Source organism: Periophthalmus magnuspinnatus, chromosome 16 (genome assembly GCF_009829125.3).
Source record: "Periophthalmus magnuspinnatus isolate fPerMag1 chromosome 16, fPerMag1.2.pri, whole genome shotgun sequence".
Taxonomy (NCBI): domain Eukaryota; kingdom Metazoa; phylum Chordata; class Actinopteri; order Gobiiformes; family Gobiidae; genus Periophthalmus; species Periophthalmus magnuspinnatus.
This window is the reverse complement of record NC_047141.1, coordinates 25,153,055-25,177,623: the sequence shown is the minus strand read 5'-3', so window position 1 is coordinate 25,177,623 and position 24,569 is coordinate 25,153,055. Positions and strand designations below refer to the sequence as shown.

The 24,569-nt window shown below is 37.9% G+C and overlaps 5 protein-coding genes across 11 annotated transcripts in view; all 5 read left to right on the top strand.

Moving 5' to 3' along the window:
• The window catches only part of kif13a (kinesin family member 13A), a 37,960-nt gene extending 33,035 nt beyond the window's left edge, over positions 1–4,925 (top strand). For 2 of the 6 annotated variants that reach the window (XM_055227567.1, XM_033980533.2), the window contains 9 exons: positions 40–132; positions 202–354; positions 449–517; positions 598–651; positions 823–907; positions 979–1,130; positions 1,541–1,681; positions 2,045–3,143; positions 3,569–4,925. In XM_055227567.1, the coding sequence (XP_055083542.1) occupies positions 40–132; positions 202–354; positions 449–517; positions 598–651; positions 823–907; positions 979–1,130; positions 1,541–1,681; positions 2,045–3,143; positions 3,569–3,702 (1,980 nt within the window). In that variant the 3' untranslated portion in view covers positions 3,703–4,925. The remainder of the gene's footprint in view (positions 1–39; positions 133–201; positions 355–448; positions 518–597; positions 652–822; positions 908–978; positions 1,131–1,540; positions 1,682–2,044; positions 3,144–3,568) is intronic. The other 4 variants (XM_055227570.1, XM_055227569.1, XM_055227566.1 and 1 more) reach the window with 3 other exon arrangements.
• A 1,380-nt stretch (positions 4,926–6,305) lies between these two features.
• On the top strand, positions 6,306–11,169 carry rbm24b (RNA binding motif protein 24b). The gene is made up of 4 exons (XM_033980926.2): positions 6,306–6,696; positions 7,106–7,229; positions 7,350–7,404; positions 9,967–11,169. The coding sequence occupies exons 1-4, from the start codon at positions 6,529–6,531 to the stop codon at positions 10,316–10,318; spliced, it is 699 nt and encodes a 232-aa protein (XP_033836817.1). The 5' UTR covers positions 6,306–6,528; the 3' UTR covers positions 10,319–11,169.
• A 3,157-nt stretch (positions 11,170–14,326) lies between these two features.
• Positions 14,327–18,548, top strand: smpd5 (sphingomyelin phosphodiesterase 5). Of its 2 annotated transcripts, none has more exons than XM_055227834.1 (8): positions 14,327–14,514; positions 15,415–16,585; positions 16,951–17,026; positions 17,306–17,446; positions 17,536–17,625; positions 17,749–17,812; positions 17,937–18,096; positions 18,192–18,548. In XM_055227834.1, exons 2-8 carry the CDS (start codon positions 15,494–15,496, stop codon positions 18,306–18,308), a joined length of 1,740 nt encoding a protein of 579 aa, XP_055083809.1. In that variant the 5' UTR covers positions 14,327–14,514; positions 15,415–15,493; the 3' UTR covers positions 18,309–18,548. The 2 variants fall into 2 exon arrangements, with proteins under 2 accessions (XP_055083809.1, XP_033836354.1); XM_033980463.2 differs by having other exon boundaries at positions 14,327–14,591.
• Positions 18,549–18,688: 140 nt separating this feature from the next.
• malsu1 (mitochondrial assembly of ribosomal large subunit 1) lies at positions 18,689–22,609 on the top strand. Its single transcript, XM_033980466.2, has 4 exons — positions 18,689–19,011; positions 21,894–22,069; positions 22,169–22,250; positions 22,365–22,609. The coding sequence occupies exons 1-4, from the start codon at positions 18,735–18,737 to the stop codon at positions 22,517–22,519; spliced, it is 690 nt and encodes a 229-aa protein (XP_033836357.1). The 5' UTR covers positions 18,689–18,734; the 3' UTR covers positions 22,520–22,609.
• A 663-nt stretch (positions 22,610–23,272) lies between these two features.
• LOC129456901 (peptide YY-like) lies at positions 23,273–24,319 on the top strand. The gene is made up of 4 exons (XM_055227835.1): positions 23,273–23,414; positions 23,504–23,686; positions 23,759–23,839; positions 24,246–24,319. Coding segments are annotated over exons 1-4 (294 nt in total). The 5' UTR covers positions 23,273–23,412; the 3' UTR covers positions 24,274–24,319.
• Positions 24,320–24,569: the final 250 nt, after the last annotated feature.

The following is a 24,569-nucleotide window of genomic DNA, read 5'->3' as shown; positions in this document are numbered from 1 at the left end:
TGGAAAAGTTCATATTTTTATGTAAATATTTTCTTTCAGAGTTTTACTCAAAGCCTTAAGCGTAGAATGTCTTTGAGGAATGCACTTTTCAGCTGTGGTGTGACCTACGAGATTGTCTCAAACATACCAAAGGTTTGCTCAGTTTCTTTCAATGTGTTGATTTGAAGAACTTTAGCCCATCACATGTAACTTGTGTGACAGGCCTCAGAGGAGCCAGAGGAGAGGGAGACACTGGCTCTTATGGCAGCACGTGGGGACAATGAGGAGAGTCCAGACGGTGAAACGTACATAGAGAAATACACCAGGGGGATTCTGGAGGTGGAGAACATTCTGAGCCTTGAGAGGCTGCGACAGGTAATGCCCTGTTTCCCACACAAATGGGACAATATAAGGATTTAAACATGTTTAAATCTTTACTTTTGTGTATTTGAACTGCATTTGTCTGCAGGCTGTAACTGTTAAGGAAGCTCTTGCCACCAAGGGGAGACATTTACGAAGGAGTATCAGCACACCAAACGTACAGGAAATTATTTATTGAACAGCAGTATCTCTACTTATTAAAAAACAAATAACAAGTATGATATGATTTTGTTGCAGACATCCTGTAGCAAATCTGACCTCACTATTTGTGGTGATGATGAAGATTGTAAGGTAAAGATGCAACATTTTATGTGTTTAAAATGAGATAATAGTATAGTGGCATAAGGCATAATACAAAAATGTGCACAGAATTTTTCAAAGTACATGAAGAATGTGAAATGTCCTGAAAATACCACAAAAAATCATTTTGATTTCTATTTCTATTTTTTTTTATCCACATAGGGACACCCTGATTGTGTAGAGAGTTCTGACATAACTCAGGATGGCCTCTTTTGCACAACACCTGTTAAAGAGAAGGATAGTCAAGGTAAGTATCTGGCTTCAAACTTTTGTGCTATGACATTTGAGAAACTTACTGTTTATTATATTTTTACACAGGACAAATTCCAGAGAGCCCCAGCTTCTTTATTTCCAGCCCGTTTAAAGTTCTTTCTCCTCAGCCTAGTAAGTTCCTCAAGTCTCTGCTACCTGTCAAAGAAGAAACCAAAGTGAAGAAATCACTAGAATATCGCCCTCTTTTAGGTCAAGAGGTATGTTAAATACAATAATACTATAATTACAGTACTGTATATGTACTCTACACATGTTCATCGTGATTTAATTCCCACCATCACATTTACATCCATCATGAAACTACAAATCTTGAAATTAACATTGTCCCAATAACAATTCAGAGTGGAATGGCTTGCTCAAGAGCTGTTACTCTTGTGAGCTGTAATTATAAGTGTTTGCTACCCACTTAATGCTTGATTGACTTTACAAATTCTTTGATCCCGAATTGGCCAAACTAACACTGCATTTGTGAAGCCCTATACAATCTTAAAACAAGCTATAAGTCCAGGATGCTTGAAGTTACATTCTGCATGACACTAACTCACATGCCTGCCAAACCCCATGCATGTTGTGTGTGTGAAGAGTGTGTTGTTTTGACCATCTGCAGAGCATGCGCTCATGTGTGGACAGCACTGCACAGCTCCACTGCCCCGGGCCCCGGCCACGGTCAGGCAGTGAGGGTCACTGCAAGTCTCCCACCTCATCCATCCCTCCCTCCATTCCCAGCAGCACGCCGCAAACCACCTCTGTAAGTAAGGGCTCAACCATTTCAGACAAAAATCTGATTTAAACACAAACTTATTTCAAAACTGGACTGGATTAATTGTGAATGAGACTTACCTTACTCTATTTGATTATGAGCTGCATACATCACATACTCTGCGTGACTCTTAGAGCTGTGGTGCACACAACTGTGCAGTAAAAATTGTATCAATACTACAATATTGATTTGAATATTTTGATAAAGTAAATGCACACAGTGCAGTATTTGACTCTAATGTGAGTTGCTGTGATCATATCAATATTCATCACATCCCATTATTTCTACTGTTATTATAGTTTATTTTTATTGCTAAATTGATCCTTTGCCTCTTGCTGCTGATTTCATCAGCAGGACTCCGAGGATGACGAGACAGACGTTGACATAAAGAAGTTGGACCAGGAGCCTCAGGAGCACTGCCAGAGTTACATCCCAGAAGATTTTGCAAACTTTGATATTTATAATGCCACTCTTGAGAGCCAAGAAGGACCCATGTCTGGTAATTTAGATGTGAAAGAAACTCGATGTGAAGGTGGAAGTGGAGAGAGACAAATATCACGAAGCCCCACGACCAGCAGCTGCACAAGCGGCTACTTCTCTCACAGTGCCTCAAATGCTACACTGTCCGATGTGCCTTTGAGCGCCAGTTCTGACCACCTGCACAGCTCCGGCGGCTGTGACACTGTGAGCACCTCTGGACAAACCTGCACCATAAGTAAAAGTGTCTGTGCTATAGGTGACACACAGCACCAGCCTCCTCAAACTGAAACAACACGTGACAATCCCTCAAGTCATTCTGCCTCCTCACCCATGAGTATTCCAAACTGCACAGACAAAGAGCAAGCAGTGCCTCCAAACTGTGTCCTCAGTGCCAGCCTGGAGTTCAGTGACTTTAAAGGAGCTGATGACAGCCCTGGAGAAGGCTTAACACAATTTACAGAGACATGGGAATCAGTGAAGGAGCCCAATGTTAATGTAAAAAACAGTGACAAAATCAAGAAGAAACCTTGTAATGTCCTGGAACACACAGAGAAGTCCTGCTCAGAATTAAATATATTGTATTCCACATCAGTAAGCAGTTCAGTATCCTCCTTCAAAGGCCCCATTCAAAGTCTAATAGTGTCCTCTGCAACAGTCCCACCATCTAAGCTGCAAAAATCCTCCATAGCTCCACCCTGTGGTCCACTTGGTGGAGGAGGACAGCCTCCGGTCTGTGAGCCTGCACAGGGGGACCTGCCTCATGGGAGTCCCTGTCCCAGCCCAAACCCCAGCAGCGCAGAGCCCTCAGGAGATTCCAGTGGAGAGGAGAGCTCCCCGGTCCAGTTGCCTGACTGGATGGCCCCCGGAGAGCAGGTGTGGGTGGGGAAGAGGAGAGGAACAGTCCACTACGTCGGAGGGGTGGAATTTGCCAAGGGGATCTGGATCGGCGTCAAGCTGGACTTGGCAGTTGGTTAGTCCATATAAAGTATTTGTTCATTCATAAAACTTCATAGGCTAATTGTAAATTTTCACTAGGCAGGTGCAGTAAGAGACAAATATTTTGCCTCGTGGATAGTAATTTCCCCTATATTTTAGAATCTATTCTAAAATCTGAATAAAGATATATATATATATATATATATATATATATATATATATATATATATATATATATATATATATATATATATATAGTTGTTGGGGGTTTTTTGTTTGTTTTTTTACCTAATAATGAGATAATAAATCATCTAATTTTCTATATTCTAATTTTAATGCAGCACAGTAAAATTTGTTATTTTCCAAGGACAGATGTTCAGTAGCCTATATTTGATATGAACATTAGTAATAAAGAAAATGTTTGTACATAATAATGGTTTTGTTAATTTCTTTTTACAGGTAAGCACAATGGGACTGTACAGGGCAGAGTTTACTTCCGGTGTCCCCCAGGCCACGGTGTTTTTGTGAAGCCCTCTCGTCTCAGCAGAGGACCCCCGTCCACAGAGTCAGAGCTCCACACTATAATCAGATAGGACCAAAAGACAGAGACTGGCTTTTAGATCAAGTAACAGCGACATGAGTAAGCCTCCTATCCTCTTTCACTCTTCTGATGTTTGCTTTCTGAAGCTTACGTCGCTTGTGCTTTATTGAAGTTATATTCAAGACTTTGTTCACAACAAATACTATGCACATGCTTTATAAGTTTTATACCGCTATATTTTTATAGCAAATATCATTTTTCTCTTTGGGTGCTTATGAACTAAGCAATGAACTAAGTTTCCAGCAATTTGGAGCATTATAAAAGTATTTTTTATATAAAACCTGGAGACATTTTGGGAAATGTAAAAGAATGTACTACTGCTTTTAAACATTGCTATATTCATCAACATGAGATATCAGGGGCAACCAAAGAACTATGGTTCTATCTGCTGTTGTTTTGCTATTGTACTAACATGGAACTGTATACTAATCTGTGTAAAGCTTTGTGCCATATTGACAGGGGTAATGCCACATACCCTCAAATAGGATGAATCTAATGCCTGAAAAGTGTTCTGTGTTTGACTGCAGTTGTTAAATAATCCTATGGAAGTACTGTATTATACTGTGGATAGTGTAGTCCTTGTCCTTTTGATGCTTGCACTGGAAAGAGTCAGCAGAAAGCTCTGTAACTGTCTCATAATAATGAGCTGAGTGGAAGACAACAGGCCGTTGGGACCTTATGTTACAAATCACTTTATTCTCATTGATTGAATAATAAGCCTGGATAATATACTGATACCTTATAGCTGTGGCTTTATAAAAACTGACATTTGTGTCTTTGACTCCTCAGTTAGCACTGACAGTTCACTGAGCTTATAACACTAAACTGTGGATATCCTGAAGTCCAAAGGTTTTTATCTTTTGTCTCTCCATCTAACTGAATGACAGAAATCATGTGTATGATCATGTCTTCTTTTTATTTGTAAACAAACTATTGTTAAATGTAACATGTTGAAGTGGTACGTAAACATGCAATATTGCCCTTTATTAGTAGGGTTTGATCAAGTATTTTAGAGAAAAGAAAAGAACATATTTTTATGGAAGTGATGAACTGTTGGGAAAAAAGACCTATATTCAAGTGTTTCAAGTAGGCTAAATGTAAGTAACCCGAGACTTTAATGAAGAAAGCTGCTCACCCTAAAATGGGCTGTACATGATGTATTTGAAGATAATATTTACTATATTGTACAGGATTGTATTTATATTGTACCGAAATGAATAGAAAATGTACAATCTGTTTTGTCTGCTTTATTTACTTGAACTTACTTTTGAAAATAGCACAGTATAATGTTGACCATTAGCAAAAGGGCAGTGAGAATGTCCCTCCTTTGAAGGGTGGACAAGAATGTGTCATGGGTCAGATGTATTAACTTCTGAAAACAAGACCAGCTGACTCAACAACAAACAGCACAAATGTGTAAACAGTAGAGACACTCTGCTGCATAAACTGACATAGACCAGATAACATAATATTGTGGGTGCTCTGGATTGATAATTTGTTAGTGACAATCTCTATACATTTTAGTACTACTTATATTTTTAATATTTGATTACACTACAAACTTCACATTATGTTTAAGACAAGATAATATTGCCCTGCTTTGGGGAAACTGTAGAAGAGGTGGAAGGTATATCGGAAAATGTTGACATATGCAAAATTAAAATAATGAGTTTATCACCAATATGGTCTTTATTAGTCTGTCTACATCCCCAAAGCTTAAAATGCTCTGTTCCACCTTTTGATGTCATAAAGTGGTAGTTTTCAAGTTTGTTTCTACCTTTTACCTTTAGCTCAGTGGAGACTGACAATTCCAAAACAGAAATTGAAGGTGTATGGAGTTTAAAAAACACTTCCTGTATTACCACATGACATCACAAGGTGGGACAGAGTGTTTTCAGTTTGAGAGAAGAACAGAGTCTAAATATGCAGAGTTTGTGTGAATGAAACAAAACACAACTCTGGGTGTGTTTGTGATGAGGAAACAGCATTATCACATAGATCAGAAAATAGCAAAACATGGGCCCTTTAAATAATGTATAAAAGTAGAGATATTCTGGACTTGCCAAGCTACAGGGCAAGATGATACGCCACGATCAACAAGACGAGCACAACCTTTATCAATACCCGTTTATAAGTGGACAGTTCAGTTTGTTGTTTTTTTTTGTGGGTGCCCTGCAGGAGGTTTTATTGATTTATCTGAAATGTTCCACCATATAATTATCTACCTTGCATTTCTTCACTCACATGTTGTTTTACTGTAAGACATTGAAAAACATGCCATTTTACTGTGAGCAGGGTTCCATTTACACAGATCTGACCTGTAACTTGGGACCTGGTGGTGTCACATCTCCCTGGTGATAAATAAGTTTAATGCCGTAGTGTGGAACATTCTTGACAAAGTAATTCTCCACATAGACAAGCAGCTGGCAAACCCTTCATCAGAAAAGACACATAAAGCACGTTAAATAAATTTTAAATAAACAATAATTTTAAAAAGTGCATTGGGAGTGAATTAGGAAATCTTTCACCTGGGTTGTTACGCGTGTGCGGCATGCCCTGGCAGTATTTTAGCAGCTGTGGGGCAGTTGGCAGCCTGGTCCCAGCCTGGTGGTCATGTCCTGGATCTGGGTGGAGCTAAGTGTGACAACTGACAACTGGGACCAAACCTCCGGCCTCTGCAACAGGTGTCCGCGCCTCAGCCCAGCCAGAGACGCACTGCCGCCGCGGGGACATACATCTCTCTCCGCGAACTCTACTTTTTTGTTTTGTTTTTTTTAACTTTGCACAGTTTTATTTCATTTTTTATCCAATTTTCATCATGCACTCAGCACAGAAAGACACTACCTTCACCAAGATCTTCGTTGGAGGTCTTCCTTATCACACCACCGACTCGAGTCTCCGCAAATACTTTGAGGTGTTTGGGGACATCGAGGAGGCGGTGGTGATCACGGACCGGCAGACGGGGAAGTCCAGAGGTTATGGATTTGTAAGTTTACATTTTAACCGTTTTGAAATAGTTAATTATAACATTTGACGCGAGAAACAGCTGCAGTCGGAGTGTTTCCTGCTCCACGTGAGTTTTTTTGTTTTTTGTTTTTTTTTCCCCCCAATGAAATGTTTTAAGTTGGCACTTTCCACAATAGAGGCTGGGTGTTGACGGGCATATTCATGGCTTTCAGAATGACAAATTAGGATTTTTGCTAACAATTTAAAACAAAATATATCTTGAATGGTGAAAAGTTCTTAAAAAGTAATTTAACACAAGGCTCCAATCTAAATTACCAGCATTAATTCTAATTTATAATTTAAGGATCTAAAATTTCCAGTGCAGGTGTCTTCTTGATTTCATTATGGTGTTAATGCATTATTTATTTATTTTATTAAATTTTTTGTAGGTCACTATGGCAGACCGGGCCTCTGCTGACCGAGCCTGCAAGGACCCCAACCCCATTATAGATGGAAGGAAAGCCAATGTGAATTTGGCATACCTGGGTGCTAAACCCAGAGTCATACAGCCAGGTCAGTGACCATCTGTTTGCAGGGATCATTATCATAAATGACATTAAGATTGCATTTGGTATATCTTTCAAATAAGTATGTTTGGGCGTAATGTTATATCAATGTGTTTTTATTCTATAGGGTTTGCATTTGGCGTTCCTCAGATCCACCCAGCATTTATCCAAAGACCGTATGGGTATGTTATTTTACAAAATGTTAATTCAAAATATAATGTTTTATGTTGAAATTGCCATAACCATTGTTTTTTATCAGTAGCCTATAAGATCAGAAAATGAGTGTTGCCACAGTGTTGGGCGATTATTGTCAAAGAAGATACTATTTCTGCCCTCAGTACCACAGCATTGTCTTCATGACTGTCTGTCTCTCTCTGACAGGCTCGGTAACGGTTAAAATAGCAGATGAAAGAAGGGACTTGATGATTTGAGGAATAGCTGAGCTGCATTGAGCGCTAAAGTGTTACCTGTATACATACAAACGCACTGAAATGGTGACTAGTTGCATGGGAGTCTTTTTCAGTTTTCCTTTAGTTCATAGATTGGTGTGTGCATTGTTTTCAGTATGACGTGGTGTTCAGTTTAACTTGTGTGCTTATTTCTATTTGCAGTGGGGGAGGTTGGGACCCTAGATTATTGGGGGATTTTTGATAGTGTTTTATAGGCAGATGAACAGTAACTTTGCTTTGGGATGTTGTTTCTCTTTCCCTTTTTTAATAATTGATTTGAGCTTTAGCTTGGAGTTCATTCTTTTTCCCAATGCGTTCAGTTAACATTAAGTTGATTGTGTTTTGTTGTCAAAAGGGGGCTTATTTTAATATTATCAGGTACTTTTTATGAAGAAGTGGTCCCCTGCAACAAAACCAAACTGGCGTGCATGTGGGAGTTCCTTTTGTTTCTTACCAATGATGGTGTGTTTCTTATAATTAACCCACTGCTTTTACTTAAAGCTTTACATTTGAATTTTATCATTAACATTTTTTCCAATTTTACAAAAATGAATTTGGAAGGTGAGGGAAGTATAAAGACTGAATAGGGTGGGAAAAAATACAAAAATGATATACTCCAATCAATGCAACAGTTGTTGGAGGTCCGATATCTGAAATCTAGTAGTAAATATAAAGTATACTAGTATCAAGTATGAAGTCAGGTTGAACCATTTTTAGACACAAGCATGGATGAGTTATTTATTCTTGCAATAAACAAATCCTTATCATTTGATCATTGTTCAAATATAGTTTCTAAAGTTTACTAGAGGCATAGATCTTAGGCAGTCACGCAGCAGCTGTTGGCTATAGAGATCTCTAAGGCCTCTCAAATTCAGATGGAAAATGGGAGTCACTCAGTGCTGTTAATAATGTATGGCACAGACGGGGCCATTGGGCTGTGGACAACAGGTGGGCCAAACCATGCGTCTGTCAGGTCGACCGGTCGCGTTGGGGGGATTACCCACGTTCCCCTCTGATTTACAAAGCACTTTTTTTTAGCTTGTTACTTGGGGGTTCTAGAAAATGCCCACGCTCTACTTTTAACCAGTGTACATTTTAGAATATGTATGCAGGACAGTCCTCTGACTTAAAATACATGTCTTTTGACCTGGCCAAGCCTTGAAACTTGTCTCTCTGTTTGCATAATACATGATGCAAATTGGCTCCTGTTACACTCTTTGAAACAAGAGCACAGCTTCGAGAGAGCTAGTGTCTCCATTGTCAAGCCTCCTCCAACCTGATCTGAATAAAACATAAAAAAATCTTAAAGTTCATCAGTTACTGGTGTAGCAGGCCATTACAGATGAGGGGTGTTGTGTCATGTGCTGAAGGAGATCAACTTGTCCTTTGGATGACAAGGGGAGCAAAAATAGCATGCTTGCAGCCTCCCTTGTCAGTCAAGTTGGCATGTGCCTGTTTGTGTGGGGGTGCATAACTGCCAGAAGCAAGGGAACCACCTATAAACAGATATCACAGTTTGACACCCTTAAATCCACTTGGGTTGTTATTTGAATGGGGCGACATTGCTTTGAATGTCCAGCAAATACAACTTGTACTTTGCTTGAGTTGTACAGTGTTTCTGCTCTTAATAGATGTCTACACTCACATTACCTCTACGCTCTGTGCTTTTGTGTTTCTAACCTTAAAACACAGCGTCTTTCTGGAGTCTACCTAATCCAACCAAGCAAGAACTTGTTGAAAACTGGGACATGCATTAAAGCGGCAGCGCCACTGACTGCATTGCAAGTAACTGTCTCTAACTGCCCTTGATTGTTTTAATATCAGTCTTTAAAGTGTTGCTTTGTTTTAGATGGGAATTATTAACATGTGTGGGCATGTTTGTATGTGTGCTGTTGCTTTGACAGTATGTGGACAATTTAAGGTCCACTTTTAATTTCAGTTTTATTGTTTGATATGTGGTGGTTGTCATGCAGTCGGCATTTTGTCAAAGACAGTTGAAGTGTTTTGTTGGAGGGCAGGTTTTGCCTGTGCTCCTCTTAATGGCCTACTATGTCACAGATTTAAAGTGCTTTAGGGATTAAAAGCTGCACTGTTTCTTTGTTTTGCCGCTTCCCTAACGTTTCATTTTCTAGGTAGGGGTTTTCACTTTTTAATGAATGGATTTGCTGTGTCAAACTGGGGACTGGATTGACGTATTGTGGCGCCTGATTTCAGTTTTCACCAGTTTAGTTTCTGCAAGGGGTGCATATCTAAAGGTGACATTGCTTTGAACCTGTGTGTTGGTTTGGCCCACAGGATCCCTGCGCACTATGTGTACCCTCAGGCCTTTGTCCAGCCCAGTGTGGTAATCCCTCACGTCCAGCCCAGCGCTGCGTCTGCTACAGCTGCTGCTGCCACTTCTCCATATCTGGACTACACAGGAGCCACGTACGCCCAGTACTCTGCAGCCGCTACTGCTGCAGCTGCAGCTGCCGCGGCCTATGAGCAGTATCCATACGCTGCCTCTCCGGCCCCGACCAGCTACATGACAACAGCAGGCTACGGGTATGCCGTTCAGCAGCCCCTTGCCACGGCTGCCACGCCTGGGGCCGCCGCAGCCTTCAGCCAGTACCAGCCTCAGCAGCTCCAATCTGACCGCATCCAATAAAACTGCTTTAATGGAGTTTAGGGTTTAGAGAGTAGGAGATCATGTTTGGACAAACTCTGGAGAGTCACTGAACATTTTACTTGCCTGGAATCAGTATTTCATCAGCAGTACATGTGTAAAATATTTAATATTTATTTACTGGTAAATTATTTAATTTTAATTCAAAGTGATGTGTTTTATTGACTCAAACTGCTGAATTAAGTTATGGTATTTAAAATACAATTATGGACACATAAATCAGGCTTCTTCCAATAGCTCCAATCTTAAGGATCATTTCCTCTGAAGGTTTTTGTTGCCACTTTAGATTAATGTTATGAATTACAACTGTATTCACCCGGACTATACAGACAAACTGTCAGTGTTTATATTCTATACCTCATAATGAATATGAGGTGGCACATTCTACTGGCAATGGCCCTAAATGCTTTGATGCTTCCCTTTAATTTCACCTCAAGATATTGTTTGGATCATATGCAAAATGTAAATTTTGACAAAGCATTTCTGACTGAATGTGTGTTTTAAATTAAACTATTTATGTATTTATTATGAGCCAGAAACAAAACCTTGTGTTCAGGCAGCCCGCTGTGTGAGGGTTAGAGCTGTTGTTCTAAATCAGGAGCACAAAGAGAAAGCTTTATTATGTATAAACAACATTTAGTTATTTGATCTTTTCTGTAGCCACCTTTTCTTAACAAAATTCTTAATCCTTTTACAATTCTTTTTATACTGTACATGAAACTATTGTGAATTATTTTAATGTTTTAAAAGCAAGGTCACCTTATACCTTGCTCTTGGTAATGCATGACAAAAACAATGGTTATTTTGTTAAATAAAAGAAAATGTATTCTCAATTTGTACTGGTATTTCTTTTCGCTTAAGTGTATTCTGAAAGGTTTTTAATACAAAATAAGATGTCAAAATCAATCACCAATCACCACGGCACCTTTTTGCATTGAGAAAGTTGTGCAGCACACTTCATCTTGTGGGTAGTACACAGACCCTGGAGGACTCCCTCTTCCCCTCATCATTTGTGGTTCATGCAGTCCAGCAATGTGAGGAGAAAAGACCCTTACAGTGGGGCTTTTTATAAAGTTTAAAGGTGCATTATGTAACTTTCAGCAGGAGGCACATGACCTATTTTCCTTACGAAGCTAAAGCCATATGTCGGAATATTCTCCATGTAAACAAGCAAGAGGAGGAAGAGTCAGGTTTGTGGAGATGCAAACCTGCTCATAGAACCCATTTTGAGAAATAATGGATTATTTGGTCTTTTTATGTTTGTCTCCATCACATATCTGTGGTTTTGAATAAAACACATGATCATATTTATGTGTGTAATTTTTGACAACTTTGTATTGTATAAGTTGAATTTACATTTAAAATCAACATAAAATAATTTCTGTTAGATTCTTCATCGGTCTAAAGAATATAGAATGTTTATTCATAGAATGTTGTTGTGTTAATTTGATTTAAATGATGCACTTAGTTGCAAATGTTTGGCTAGATCTCTGGGCTGGGTTGCTGTGAAATTTAGAGAATCAAAATGGACAGTTTTTTGTCAAGAAATGAGAAACTTGTGCGAGAAAATGAAAATCTGAAAATAGCAATGCAACGTTTAGTCAGTGAAAACAACCGACTATCATTTAATCAGCAGAGGACCTACAACACCACTCTGGAGGATGCAACACTGCCAGGTAAGATTGTGTTACAACTTTGACACCTGATGTTACAAAAAGTTATTTACATTTTGTCCATACTATCTTTTTCTTATTATGTTGTAGGTGGCTCACCCTCGTTCACAACATCAAATCAGCACCAGTCCATCAATAATGAGAAGCAGTTCAGAGAAGGTCTGCAGCCACATCGCACGTCATCTCCATATAATTTAAAAACATTTTTTCAGAGCTCCTGTTATGTGGAAAGTAATGACACAGGATTTGACAGCCAAGACCATCTGAGGGATAAAGGTATGTTAATATCATATTCATATTTAACTTGTCCTCTTCTCCATTGTCTGTAAATTGCTGTCATCCACATCAATCAAATAAGAAATGGATTCAAAATATGATCTTTTTATATATGGTTGCCTCTCATTCAGTGGTCTTTGTCAGTTATGTAAAAGCTGTAAGCAAGAGCTAATATGGAATGGATATGAATACAAAGGTCTATTGAATACAAGGTCTATTGTTGGTTGACAGGTTTTATTTCAATAATGAAATTAGTTGCCCCTGAGGGGCAACTTATTCATGCGTTCATTCAATTTATAAACTAAATGTTTTGTGCTTTTTCCTCCACAATATAACTTTGTTTTCTCCTTTTTCTTCAGAAGAACATGAAAGGCTGCTTGGAGAGATTGCCTATCAATTAGACAGGAGGATTCTTTCCTATATTTTCCAAAGCAACAAAAGGTTCTATGGATACAATCTGATAAACATACCCAGCAAGATTATTGACGTAAGAAATGTAACATACAATTTAAATTCAGTCTATTTTATATTTTGATTTACTATGCAAAATAAGACACTATACGTATGTACATACATAAACACATATACACAGATGGGGTTTGCGCTGCCTGGAATTTTCTACAGTATGAAGGTTAATATTAAATTAAAACACTGTCCTGTGAAAAAAATGCAAGACAAAGAATTTCAGTACTGTGGGGCATACCAGGATAACATCTCCATGGAAACAAGCAGATAGCTGAACATTAAAAAGTTACACAATGAACCTTTAGTAATGGTGAACTATCTCTATAGGTCAGCACCCATCCTCTGACAGGAAAAGTGGATGAAGAGTATAGACTTCACCTGAACAAGAGATATGAAAAAATTAAGGAAACATTGAGTAGTAACGGATACAAGATCACGCTGCATCCTCAGTTTTCTGAATTTATTGTGAACACGTATGGGATTCTGCAGACAAGGCCTACACCAGGAAGCTCACAGGCGATGGAATATCTTGACCCAGTGTTTTTGAGGAGTATAATTGAGACCACAGCTCCTTTAAAACTTCAAAAAGACCTAATGCTGTTACTCGACTGTCTCTGCGACTTGGCTGCGAAGGATGAGAAAGCCCTTCTCTTGTGGTAGATGCGCCCAGGGATCTACAAACATAAACAAGCCAAAAACTTTATTAATAAAAGCTAAAAGCATATAGTCTCACATTGTAAAGATTGACTTAATATCAAAGGTGTAATAGGCTTTAAGCAATAACTGTTGAATCTTTGTGGTCATTAAAATTTGTAAATATTGACTTTTTGGGGGGGTCCAAACGTTAAAACAGGATATTTTTTTTGAAACAAAGGTTACAGTCAAGTAGGCCTACATATCTAAGTCTCCTTTCTTTGTACCAACATAGTCCTGAAAACTAAGATATCAACTTTGAAGATTGCAGCTATCACGTCTAACCTCATATACACTGCTGCACAACTCTCTGTGATACAAGGCAAAATCTTTGCCGCCCCCTACTGGCAACTTTGGCGTTTTACATAAAAAAAAAACAACAACACAAAAAACAAAAACAGAAGTTGTAATGACTTGTCCACATGTCCAGTTGTCCCATACAATTATATTATTTTAAGATGTAAAACATGAAATACCAACGACAATGCTGGCCTATCCAAAAGTAGTACAACAAATCTGAATTATGCACATTGGCCTATGCAAGCATTAAAGGACATAGGCATATAGGAAGTGATATGTTTTATGATGGGAAAATGAGATTAGGTTATTAAGAGTCCAGTTTACTGTGACTTTTTTTTGCATTTTTATTGTGTATTCTTTGGAAAAACCAGACATTGTATAAGTAGCCTACTTTGCATCCATACATCCAAGGTTATATTTATATTTTATTTATCTTATTTTACCCCTACTTGTGTGTTTACCCTGGATCATCAGCTCCTAACTATCCTTTCCGCGTTTGATATTTAACTAATTCATAAAATGTTGGCCACTCTAGGCTGTAAAATAAAAAAAATAAAAAAAAGAAGCTCCATTGCCAAGCGCAGGGGGCGGGGCTTAGAGGAGACGGGGCGGGGCTTCAAGGAGACGGGACGTTCAAACCACTCCATAAAGACATCCGCCTATCTCTGTTCAGGCTGGGAGTTTTAAAAAAAATTAACTACAACATGCAAAATATGAGTCTAGATTAAGTTACGTATAAACGCCAGCATCCATAGCCGGGTCCGAGCCAAGGTGAGACAGATCCGAAGATGCCACGTTGCCTTTGGCGTGTCTGAAGTTGCTAGCACTGCACCATCTGGACCGGACAGGTGACTCCTTTAGCTAGCACTCAGTAGGGTTCAGAAACACACCTGCCTAAAGACTGTGCGTTATGTTCATTTGTGCAATTAACTTCCAACTATTATAGTATCACGTGTGTTTTAGGGTCATTTTATTATTAGCGTCGCTCACCTTTGAACAGCTAACCTCGTTGACAGCTTGTTACGTGCAGTGACTCAGACAGGGCAGGGGCTCGGTCAGGTTTACCTCTCACGTCAAGTCTTTGTACTGATTTGTGAATGTTGGATTAGACCATAATGGCATAATTGGTTTAAGTGGAACAAAAGTTTTTTTTTTTTATGCAGTAGGCCTATGACAGTATGCTACATCAAAGTACACATTATCAATCAGCATGTTAAATAGTGGCTCAATGTGTATGCATTATAATGTCATGATTCTGTACAGTTTAACGTAGGCTACTGTTATTAATTTATGGATTTATGTAAGCAATGACGTTGTTGGACAAACCCTCAATTTATCAGACTCTAGATTTGTTCTCTGCAATGTAGTGTGGCATTTGGTCACGTTGATATTCCTTAAATTTTCTGCATATTTAAGTTGTGTAGTTTAGGCAGGCATGTGTCTGAGATGCGGATTTATGAAGTAAACTGAATTAAACTGATCCCCATTAGTCTTAAAGTAGTCCCTAGGATGCCTTGCTAAGCTCATAAGCAAACACGATCTTCTATTTGACTGCCATCATGTCAGTACATGCTTCAGTTGGTACATTTCCATATCTCCTTGTATAGACATGTGCTTTTTCTGGTAAACAACTAAATCTATTTTGTAATATTCTTTTTTGCTCTACTTTAGCCACCTCTGCTTCGCTGGACATCAAAAAAAATCTGAAGGTGGAATGATTTTTCTTAACATTGTTGTCTAAAGGAGGGGTATGGCCCTGCGAACATCTGCTTTTCCCAACTGGTTTGTTGCAGCCATCCATGCAATAGGCTGGGTACTAATTGTACCTTGTTTTTGGTTTTTGGATCGGTTTATTGCTTCATGGAAATCCACAACATTGGAAAAAAGTCTGCGAGAAGAGCAGGAATGTTACCTTCATCCTCTGGAGGTGTTTTTCAGCTCAATCTTATTTTTTATTCTTTTTCTGATTGCATGTCCCTTTGCCTTCATCGGCTTCTTACTATGGGCACCTCTTCAGGCCTGTCGTAGACCCTTTTCCTACCATAGAGAAACAAAAATCCCAGAAAAAGAGAGTAACTTTAAGTTGACAGAGAAGACCTCATTCGGATTTGCCACTGCTAATTTGTGTCTTTTACCTGACAGTGTAGCTCGCTTTAACAACCTCGGACACACACAGCGCAGAGCAACAGCTATTGGTCAACGTATTGCACATGGTGTTCATCGCCCCCAAATTCGTATCATTGTAGAGTCTCCGAGCAGCTGTGGCACCCTCAGCCCTTCTGTTAGCATACTTTCTGAGGGTAGCTCACCATGTCCCGAGGCTACAAGTAAACAAATAGCCCCAGCAGGTGGTACCTATGGCTCCACAGACAATCACAACACAGTTACAAAGCCTGCAAATGTAGAGGCAGTCATACCGAACAGTGACATGGACGATCAATTGATAGACTCTCCAACTACCCCGCTAAATTCAAATCAAAACTCCAACCAGCAAGACCGACCCCGTGCTCTACTCAGTCGTGGCCACAGCTCAGACGATAATATAATTTGGGAAATGTCATCATTGTTTCCAACTAATTTGGATGTAATCTGTCTGGAAGAGGTGTTTGATAAAAGAGCAGCACAAAAGCTCATAACTGCACTTAAGCCTGTGTTTGGACATATTCTGTATGATGTTGGGGTGTACGCCTGCCAGCCCCCATGCAAGTGCTCCACTTTTAAGTTCTTTAATAGTGGCTTGTTTGTTGCGAGTCGCTTCCCAGTGCTGCAGGCTCAGTTCCACTTTTTCCCAAACAGCCGCGGGGAGGATGCGCTAGCCGCAAAAGGGCTGTTGGCCACAAAGGTAACACAATTTAATTTAGTGGTTCACATCTGGTGTAACTTTGGGATCCATTTAAGCCATCATGACCTTCAAGCCGCAACTAAAAGATGAATATTTCAGTATAATGAATTATGCATTACATTTTGCACTTGGGCCTTTTTAGTTTGATATCGTATTACAGTACTTTCTTCAGGAGTTCTGTCAATTCAAGCACTATTGACAGAATCATTCATCAGATCATTTTTTGGCAAAGGCCCAAGATGCATTAAGAATTCATTTCAGACCCACCAGTTGAGAACCACTACTTTTAAATGTTTGTCAATGACAATTAAAAATGTCTCTTTTGATTGTACCATAAAATGTAAAAAATGTTTTAATTTGTGTAGCTGCTTATTGGGAAGAATGAAAGACAAAAGGATGTGGTTGGATTTTTTAATTGCACACATCTTCATGCCCCTGAAGGCAAGTATGAAGTTTGTTGATATTAAAAGGTGTGTCCTTCTCTAGTCCTGGTTTGATTACAGGTTTATTCCATGTTTAGTCCCAGTTTGGTTGTGGGGTGTGCCTAAAATGCAACCAAATGTATGGTGCTATGAAAAGGCATTTTAATAGATAAATACTTTAATAATAGGATAATAGGAATGTAGGATGTAATTAAGATTAGATTAATTATATCCTACTTTCAGAATAGCTTTAGCCCTCAAATTTTCTGCAGAAAAAAATAACTATGTATATTTACAGGTGAAGGAGTAATTCGTTGTATACAGTTAGACATGGTAACTAAGTGGATTGCCGATTTTCAAGCGGCAAACACTGTCCCGGATGAAGATGTGGTGTTTGATGTTCTCTGTGGAGATTTTAATTTTGACAATTGCTCACCTGGTGCGTCTCCTGTTATTTATGAGATATTCTTTTGTTCTTTATGTATTAATAATTTTTCTTTTGTAATATATTCTCCAACTGTGTTGTAGATGACACGTTGGAACAAAATCACTCTCTATTTGAGATGTACATAGATCCATGCAGAGCTGGTCCTGGCAAAGAGAAGCCTTGGGTCTCTGGTCAGTATTGCATATAAATAATAATAATGTGCTACATTTACCTCGGTCCTGTCATTTGTTTTCAAATGGAGCACTGAACAATATATTTTGTGAGTAATTTTTTTTTTTTTTTTTTTTCTGTAGGAACTCTCTTGGAGCAGCCCACTTTGTATGAGGAAGATGTAAATTCACCAGACAGTTTGCAAAGGTATAATTAGATTTGTTGCGATTAATCTATTGATCTATTAATCTATCAGCAGGTTTTGATCAATCTAATGACTCATTAATTTCATCTGTGATTGATGTGAAATTATTTGTCATATTTTAAACAGAACTTTGGGAGATGAGAAGTTGAGAAAGCAGTACATCTCTCCTCCGGTCCCTGCTGCAGGACAACCTTTGGTTTACCCCGAAAATGGCCAGCCTTGGATTGGACGCAGAATTGACTACATTTTGTACCGCCAAAGCTCACTCTCCAAACACTACAAGACGGTAAGTTACTGTCTTACAGTGTTTGTTTTTTTGGTTTTTTTTTAATGATGATAATCGGAAGAATAATTCAAACTCTTTGTGCTTTTTTTTACTAGGAAATAGAAGAGGTGCACTTTATAACTCATTTGGCCGGACTTATAGACCATATCCCTGTCAGTGTCAGACTAGGTATAAAAAAGGACGTAGAGGACACAGAGAATATTGAGGAATGAAACTCAGGTTTACACAAATGGGATAAAAGGGAATGTACATGTTTAACAGTAATTTATGCTTTATTTTATATTTTAGGAAACTGAAAATTGTAAGGCCTTTTCAGGCCTCACCACTTTTATAAAAGTATTTTTTGTCCTTTTTTTATTCAGCGTTTTATACTGAAATAAATGGCAACTGATTTTAACATGTCAGTTTTTCTAAACGTCACAAAATAAAAATGGGATTTTATATTGGAACAATTTTGGATGTGTAATTTTTTTATCACTTGTTTTTCCTTTAGCTTATTTACCATAATAACCATGAACAGCAGGGCGCGCTCTAAGTAGAACAACTAAACACGAAGAAGTACAGCAACCTATCAAATTTAAGATCACATTTCTACTTCCTGTTTTTAGCCATGCTCGCGGTTTACCGCTTTTAGCTGCATGATGAACATTTGCAATAACCTTAAGCCTCTGGCTCGGCTCTCTTTGTTATGTTCTAGTCGCATTTTGCCAAAGACGAGGTTTCACAATTACTGGACAGCCCCAAAGAAATGTAACGGTTGCCAAACTGCCCTGTGGAAACTACCTCCAGTGCATTTGTTAGGACACGGAGTGTCTCTGGTGTACCCCTTTAGAGGCTTTTCAGACAGTGATTTAAACCATTTGTCCACAACTGATCCGACAAGTGACTCCAGTGACAACTATACCAGGGATGAAGGTGAGTTATGACCACTAGACCAGCGTGCTGAAGGTGTTTGTATATGCGACATGTTCGCGCGGAGTACGTGCTCGTACCAAATCAAACACTTGGGACGAGGCTTGAGTGTCCCAGAGGTGTCCACTAATGTTTCAGAGGATATTTAGGGCCCGTCAACAAATTGCTGTACTGGGACAAATTCAGTTAATTAAAAATGAAAACATTTAACGAAAAATAATACATTTAATTAAAATAAGACAAGCTTATAAGATCTATCTGAAATATATGTTTGAAATGATAATTAACATCATAAATACATAAACTGTTTTTCTTCAATTTAGATTTTGAGAACGCTTATGCAGAGTAAATATACATGATGAGGAAGATCGAGTACGATAATTGATTTTTGTCATGCATTTTCAATTTTAAAAGAACTAAAAAGGTAGCTTTTTCTTCAATAGTGCTTCTATTCTCTGACTCTAAAGTTTAGTCTAAACTAATATAGAATTGTTCTACATGGTAATGAGGATTGGGTATGGCAATGGATTGTTTGTAAATCTGCGTTTTCAATAAAAAATGTTTTCTGTAAATATTGAGATTTTTCTTCAGTAGCATCTAGGGTTTGTGAGTGACTGACTTCAAACTAATCCAGAATAATTATACATGATGAGAACGATCGGGTACAGCTATTGATTTTTGTCCTTGGCGTTTTCAATAAAAGAAATATATTTTACTCAAGCTGTATCTTATATAAAGAAGAGCTGATCATGTGTGTGCTTCTGGCTCCACCAGGCTCACCATTTTGGTCTTAAAATGTTCATATTTAGCCACTCTCTGTGATCCTGCTATTTTTATTTTGCTATTATGTCTGTAACTCAAGATATGAACATTAATAAGAGACAAATCAGCTGCTTTCTTTCCCCGAGGTCACCCTCCCTGAGCATTAGCAGCAGGTTTGATTAACCACATTGCTAAGGGCCTGCCCCCTGCCAAACCAGGGGCGTGGTTGAAAGGGGTGTGCTCTTCAACAGCTTCATTCCATATTAGCTTGTTGGTTGCTATGATACTTGTGGTTGGAATTCCAAATATGGAATTCTGCTCCAAATTCGCTCCTATAACTGCCAGCCTCCGTGAGCTTCATTTGGCTGAAGGTTATGGGTGATGTCACACTCCCTTAATCCACTTCTTTATACAGTCTATGATTTTACTGCCAAAAAAAAAAAAGGTAGGTAGGTTTTCTACACTACTCAAAAAAATCAGTTAAAATGTAGATTTTTCTTTTCCCATTTATCTTCATCCTCCTTCCTCTCCTTTCCATCATATTCGTAGTGGCCCCAAACAAAGAGCAAACCTGGAGTCCTCCTCGTGCAGTGGACCCTTCCTTTTTTGATTAGAGAAAAGGTGGAATCAGTGAGTGACCTGTGGGACTAACTTAATCAACTTATTGTATTCATATTTTACTGTCCATGTGCATGTCTGCCAATGTAGCTCTCATCGACGTTGTGCCACTCACTGGTTTGACTGGCGCAGTGAGAGAGAAAGGAGAGCGCTCTGATTGTCTGAGTAGACTCATGTGCGGATTTGCTTAGACCATTTTAAGATTTTCTGCCAACTATTTTATTTTATTTATTTATTTATTTATTTTAATTAGGACAGTGCATATTAATCAACATGTCAACAAACAGCATCAATGTAAATATGCCGGAATTGGCACAATAGCTACTTTACACCCGTTGTCCTAAGGCAGGTCAAAAACAGGAAATTTAAACTACTTGCATGTCAGGCCCTTACACTCATAGCTAATGTACATAAAAGGCTCTACTTTGGAGTGGGTGGTTCTCAAAACTTAAAAGCTATTGAAGAAAAACGGTTCATATATGTATTATGTTAATTACTATTATTTATAAACATATATTTCATTTGTATATTGTATTGTATAAATGGCTTGTCAAATTTTTATTTATTCATTTTGATGTGATGAGTTTGTCCCAGTATGACAATTTCTTGGCAGTCCCTAAATATCACCGAAACATTTGCTCACACCTCTGGCGAAGTCAGACTCTGGTCCGGCTCCATCACGCAGTTCTGTCTGTGAGCACAAATATGTCGACTATCAAATATCCAGACAACTTCACCACGTCTAGGCCACACTAGGCTTACAATATGAAAATAATTACAGGTTAAATGGTGTCTTCAATTAAAAGTAGATGCATTATTATTTACTATTCATACTATTAGGCCTATGTTAATGTTAATCCATGGAATTCAGAATGATACAAAAATAGGACAGTTATAGCAATTGAACATGTACATCTTTTAAATGATGGAATGTTCTCAAAATATCACCTTTAACAGGAAGCTGAAATAATAATAATAAAGAATAGTTTATAATGCTCTAAGCTAATTATTTTATTTACTGTGTTTTTATTTTGCTTCTAACTATTTAGTCGACTAGTCAGTGATTTATTTTTTGATCAACTCGATAATTCTATTGTATATTTATTAACATTGTATATTTTTAAAATGCATTTTATCTAGACAAATATGCATTGAGACAGAGAACATTTATGTATAAAGTGTATTATTGATTTAAAAATAACAAATTGTGTATATTCATAAGGACATTTTGCTTTCTTTTTGAATTATCTTTGTTATTAAAGGTCTTTTGGCACATGCTTTAGAGCCTGTATTGTCCAGATAAAGGCTGCCAATTATTAAAATTGTCAATAGTCTAGTGTTATATTAGTCCTCATTTCTCGCAAGTCTTAGAGAATAATTGTTACAGCCCTGTTGTATTGTTCTATGATTATGTGTTAGTATTTCTAAATTGTACTATTGAGCTACATTGACGTAATTTCCTTTGTGTAAATTGTAACTGACCCTAATAAATTGTGGTCCTACAGGATCCCCTCGGGATTTCTCTCTTGACGTACTAGTGGCTCTTCTGAAGCAGGAAAATGCACTGGACTTGTGTGTCATCAAAGTCCCAGAGCAGATCAATTATGCACACTACTTAATTGTTGTCAGTGGCTACTCAACAAGACACCTCAAGGCTATGGCGCTTTATGCTATCAAAGTGGTAATATAGCATTTCCATTTCAAATATTGCATTGCTCTTTAGTTTTTTTTTAAACTACTCTTTCTAGACTGGCTTCTGAAAAAGGACTTTCTTTTTCAGTATAAATATTTGAAGAAAAAACATCAACCGGATGTCAAAATTGAAGGAAAAGACACAGAGGACTGGATGTGTATAGACTTTGGTATTTAATTTCAGTATTTCAGTTTTTACATAATGGCTTTTCTCTCTAACTACTACCACCACCTTTTAACATATTGGCTCTTACTTTTATTAATTTTCTTATAATTTTTCTTAGGTAATATGGTGGTTCATTTCATGCTGCCAGAGTCCAGGGAGGTTTATGAACTGGAAAAGTTATGGACGCTCCGCAGCTACGATGAACAACTGAGGAACATGCCTGTAGAGAAATTACCAGAAGATTTTATTTATGATCTTGAAGTTACAAAGTGACTCGAATTATAAAAAAAACAAAACACAGTTGCTTTTCTATAGTTTGTGAAAATCTTAAATTATTGAGCATTATCTTTAAATAAATTACAACAATCGACTCAAATATTGTCTTTTTTTTACACAGTTTTGAAAAAACATGAGACATCTGAATTGGGTTTATGTATTGATAAACTTGTTGGCAGTTATTTCCAAAGTTTTAATTTCTGTCATTATCTAGTAGCGAAAATTCTATATTATGTAAACCACAGTTATACTTCAGTTTTTGTCAGTACTTTTGTGAGAAATGGAGTCTGCTGTCCGATTGAAAACTAAAGTGACAGTCAAAGGAAACAACCACACCAATCTTCGGTAAAATTTCGGCAGAGTGCTCTTCAGAGAAAATAGTTGCCATTAAAGTAGTCTTGGTGTTAAGGGGTTGAAAGCTTTTGTGCCCTGTTATCTGAAGAACTCAAAAGTTAGTGGACTTGAGCAATTTACCTCCTTTCGTACATGTGTAAATAAGGTTTAAATGGTTTTGTAAGCAACATTTCTATCACTAAAGTCAATACAAGCCTGAAACCTCATCTTTAACAATACTTTAATGATTTTATTTATTTTGGAGATTTATTTATAATGTTATGTCCAACTTTTTTGGATTGTCTTTGCTTCTATTTTGTACAAACAAAATACACGCACATTGTAATCTCACCATTTACTCCAAAACAGCAAGATATTTTAAAGTGTGATATCTATTTCTGAATCGGTGAAGAACAGTCAGCTACTCAGAGATACTCTTGAGAGAGAGAAGTCATGCACCCTCCCATCAGATGCATGCTATATAAGTCCAAGAAAAGATTGGCTTTACAAGATTTGTGGAAGAGGCAGTAAACAGACCAAAGCTGCATCTGCAAAAAATGTAAGTACGTATGGACAAAAAGGCTATTCTGAAAGACTTAACTCTTCTAATTTAATCTTGATTTTTGTGTGTATGTGTGTGTGGCCCAGGAACCAATCCACACCAGTGATGTCGATGAATATTCTGGCTTTCTGCCTTCTGATGTGTCTCTGTTTGGGTTCTGAGGCATATCCAGTGAAGCCTACTAGTCCGAAAGAAGGTGCTCCTCCTGAAGAGCTTGCCAAATACTTCTCTGCAATAAGACATTACATCAACCTCATTACACGGCAGAGGTCAGTTTGCTAATGGATAGATTAAACAGTTTGTCATCATGATGGAGTAATTCAATCTTGTTCTTTCGACAGGTATGGCAAGAGGGACATCCCAGACAATGGATTTTCAGATATGTTGATGAGGGACAATATGCCAGGGAACAACTATAATGGGTTAGTGATCACAACATTATAATTTACAGGCTTTTTATTGATAGAAAAGAAAGAACAGATATGCACTGTAGTTCTTAGGAGCTCTCAATTTGTATTATTTTAATAGCACCACAATGTGTCTGAAGAAGGGTTTTACCCTGAAATGTCACATTGTCGTGCTAAAATAATAAAAAATGGAAAAAAAGCTGCGTCTGTTCTTTTTTTTTTTTCTCTACAGTTTGTGTATTTGGACCCAGCATGTAGTCGCAACTTTTTATCGGATTTACCTATTTGGTCAATGAATTCTTAATGTTTAGATAAGACTCTTATAAAATCACAACCTGTATGTGTCTTTTAATACGAAATTATCTATGCTGTTTTTATTTTCTATTTCCTTCTAAATTCTAATAATATTAATTTGTTCTAGGTTTGATGGTTTGCCATTCTTGTGGTAAAATGAAGCCCAGTTACTCTCACCACTTGTCACTGCCATGTGCCTACACACTTAAGTTAATTTATGTTGCAACGTGCATGCAATAAATATTTTGTCAAGATGTCTCTGTCTGTGATTACTTCATTTCCAATCCACCAGTCCCTGCAACTGTTTTTATTAAATAATGGAGCCATAGTGACCTCTACTGATAAGTGGATAGAATACCACACAGTTTGAAAGGTAAAGTAGCCATGTAAAATGAGTGTGCTTGAGCAGTGTGGAGTAAAAATACAAAAGAAATGTTGATTTTTATTTATG

Bases quoted from the DNA above. Each gene is read 5' to 3' on its own strand.
- malsu1 (XM_033980466.2), top strand. From the start codon at position 18,735: ATGATGAACATTTGCAATAACCTTAAGCCTCTGGCTCGGCTCTCTTTG. The intron at 19,012-21,893 runs GTGAGTTATGAC...GTGGTCCTACAG, and splicing joins CAACTATACCAGGGATGAAG to GATCCCCTCGGGATTTCTCT. The intron at 22,251-22,364 runs GTATTTAATTTC...AATTTTTCTTAG, and splicing joins CTGGATGTGTATAGACTTTG to GTAATATGGTGGTTCATTTC.
- rbm24b (XM_033980926.2), top strand. From the start codon at position 6,529: ATGCACTCAGCACAGAAAGACACTACCTTCACCAAGATCTTCGTTGGA. The intron at 6,697-7,105 runs GTAAGTTTACAT...AATTTTTTGTAG, and splicing joins AGTCCAGAGGTTATGGATTT to GTCACTATGGCAGACCGGGC. The intron at 7,230-7,349 runs GTCAGTGACCAT...TTTATTCTATAG, and splicing joins ACCCAGAGTCATACAGCCAG to GGTTTGCATTTGGCGTTCCT.
- smpd5 (XM_055227834.1), top strand. From the start codon at position 15,494: ATGGCCCTGCGAACATCTGCTTTTCCCAACTGGTTTGTTGCAGCCATC. The intron at 17,447-17,535 runs GTGCGTCTCCTG...ACTGTGTTGTAG, and splicing joins TTTTGACAATTGCTCACCTG to ATGACACGTTGGAACAAAAT. The intron at 17,813-17,936 runs GTATAATTAGAT...TATTTTAAACAG, and splicing joins TCACCAGACAGTTTGCAAAG to AACTTTGGGAGATGAGAAGT.
- LOC129456901 (XM_055227835.1), top strand. The intron at 23,687-23,758 runs GTCAGTTTGCTA...TTCTTTCGACAG, and splicing joins AACCTCATTACACGGCAGAG to GTATGGCAAGAGGGACATCC. The intron at 23,840-24,245 runs GTTAGTGATCAC...AATTTGTTCTAG, and splicing joins CCAGGGAACAACTATAATGG to GTTTGATGGTTTGCCATTCT.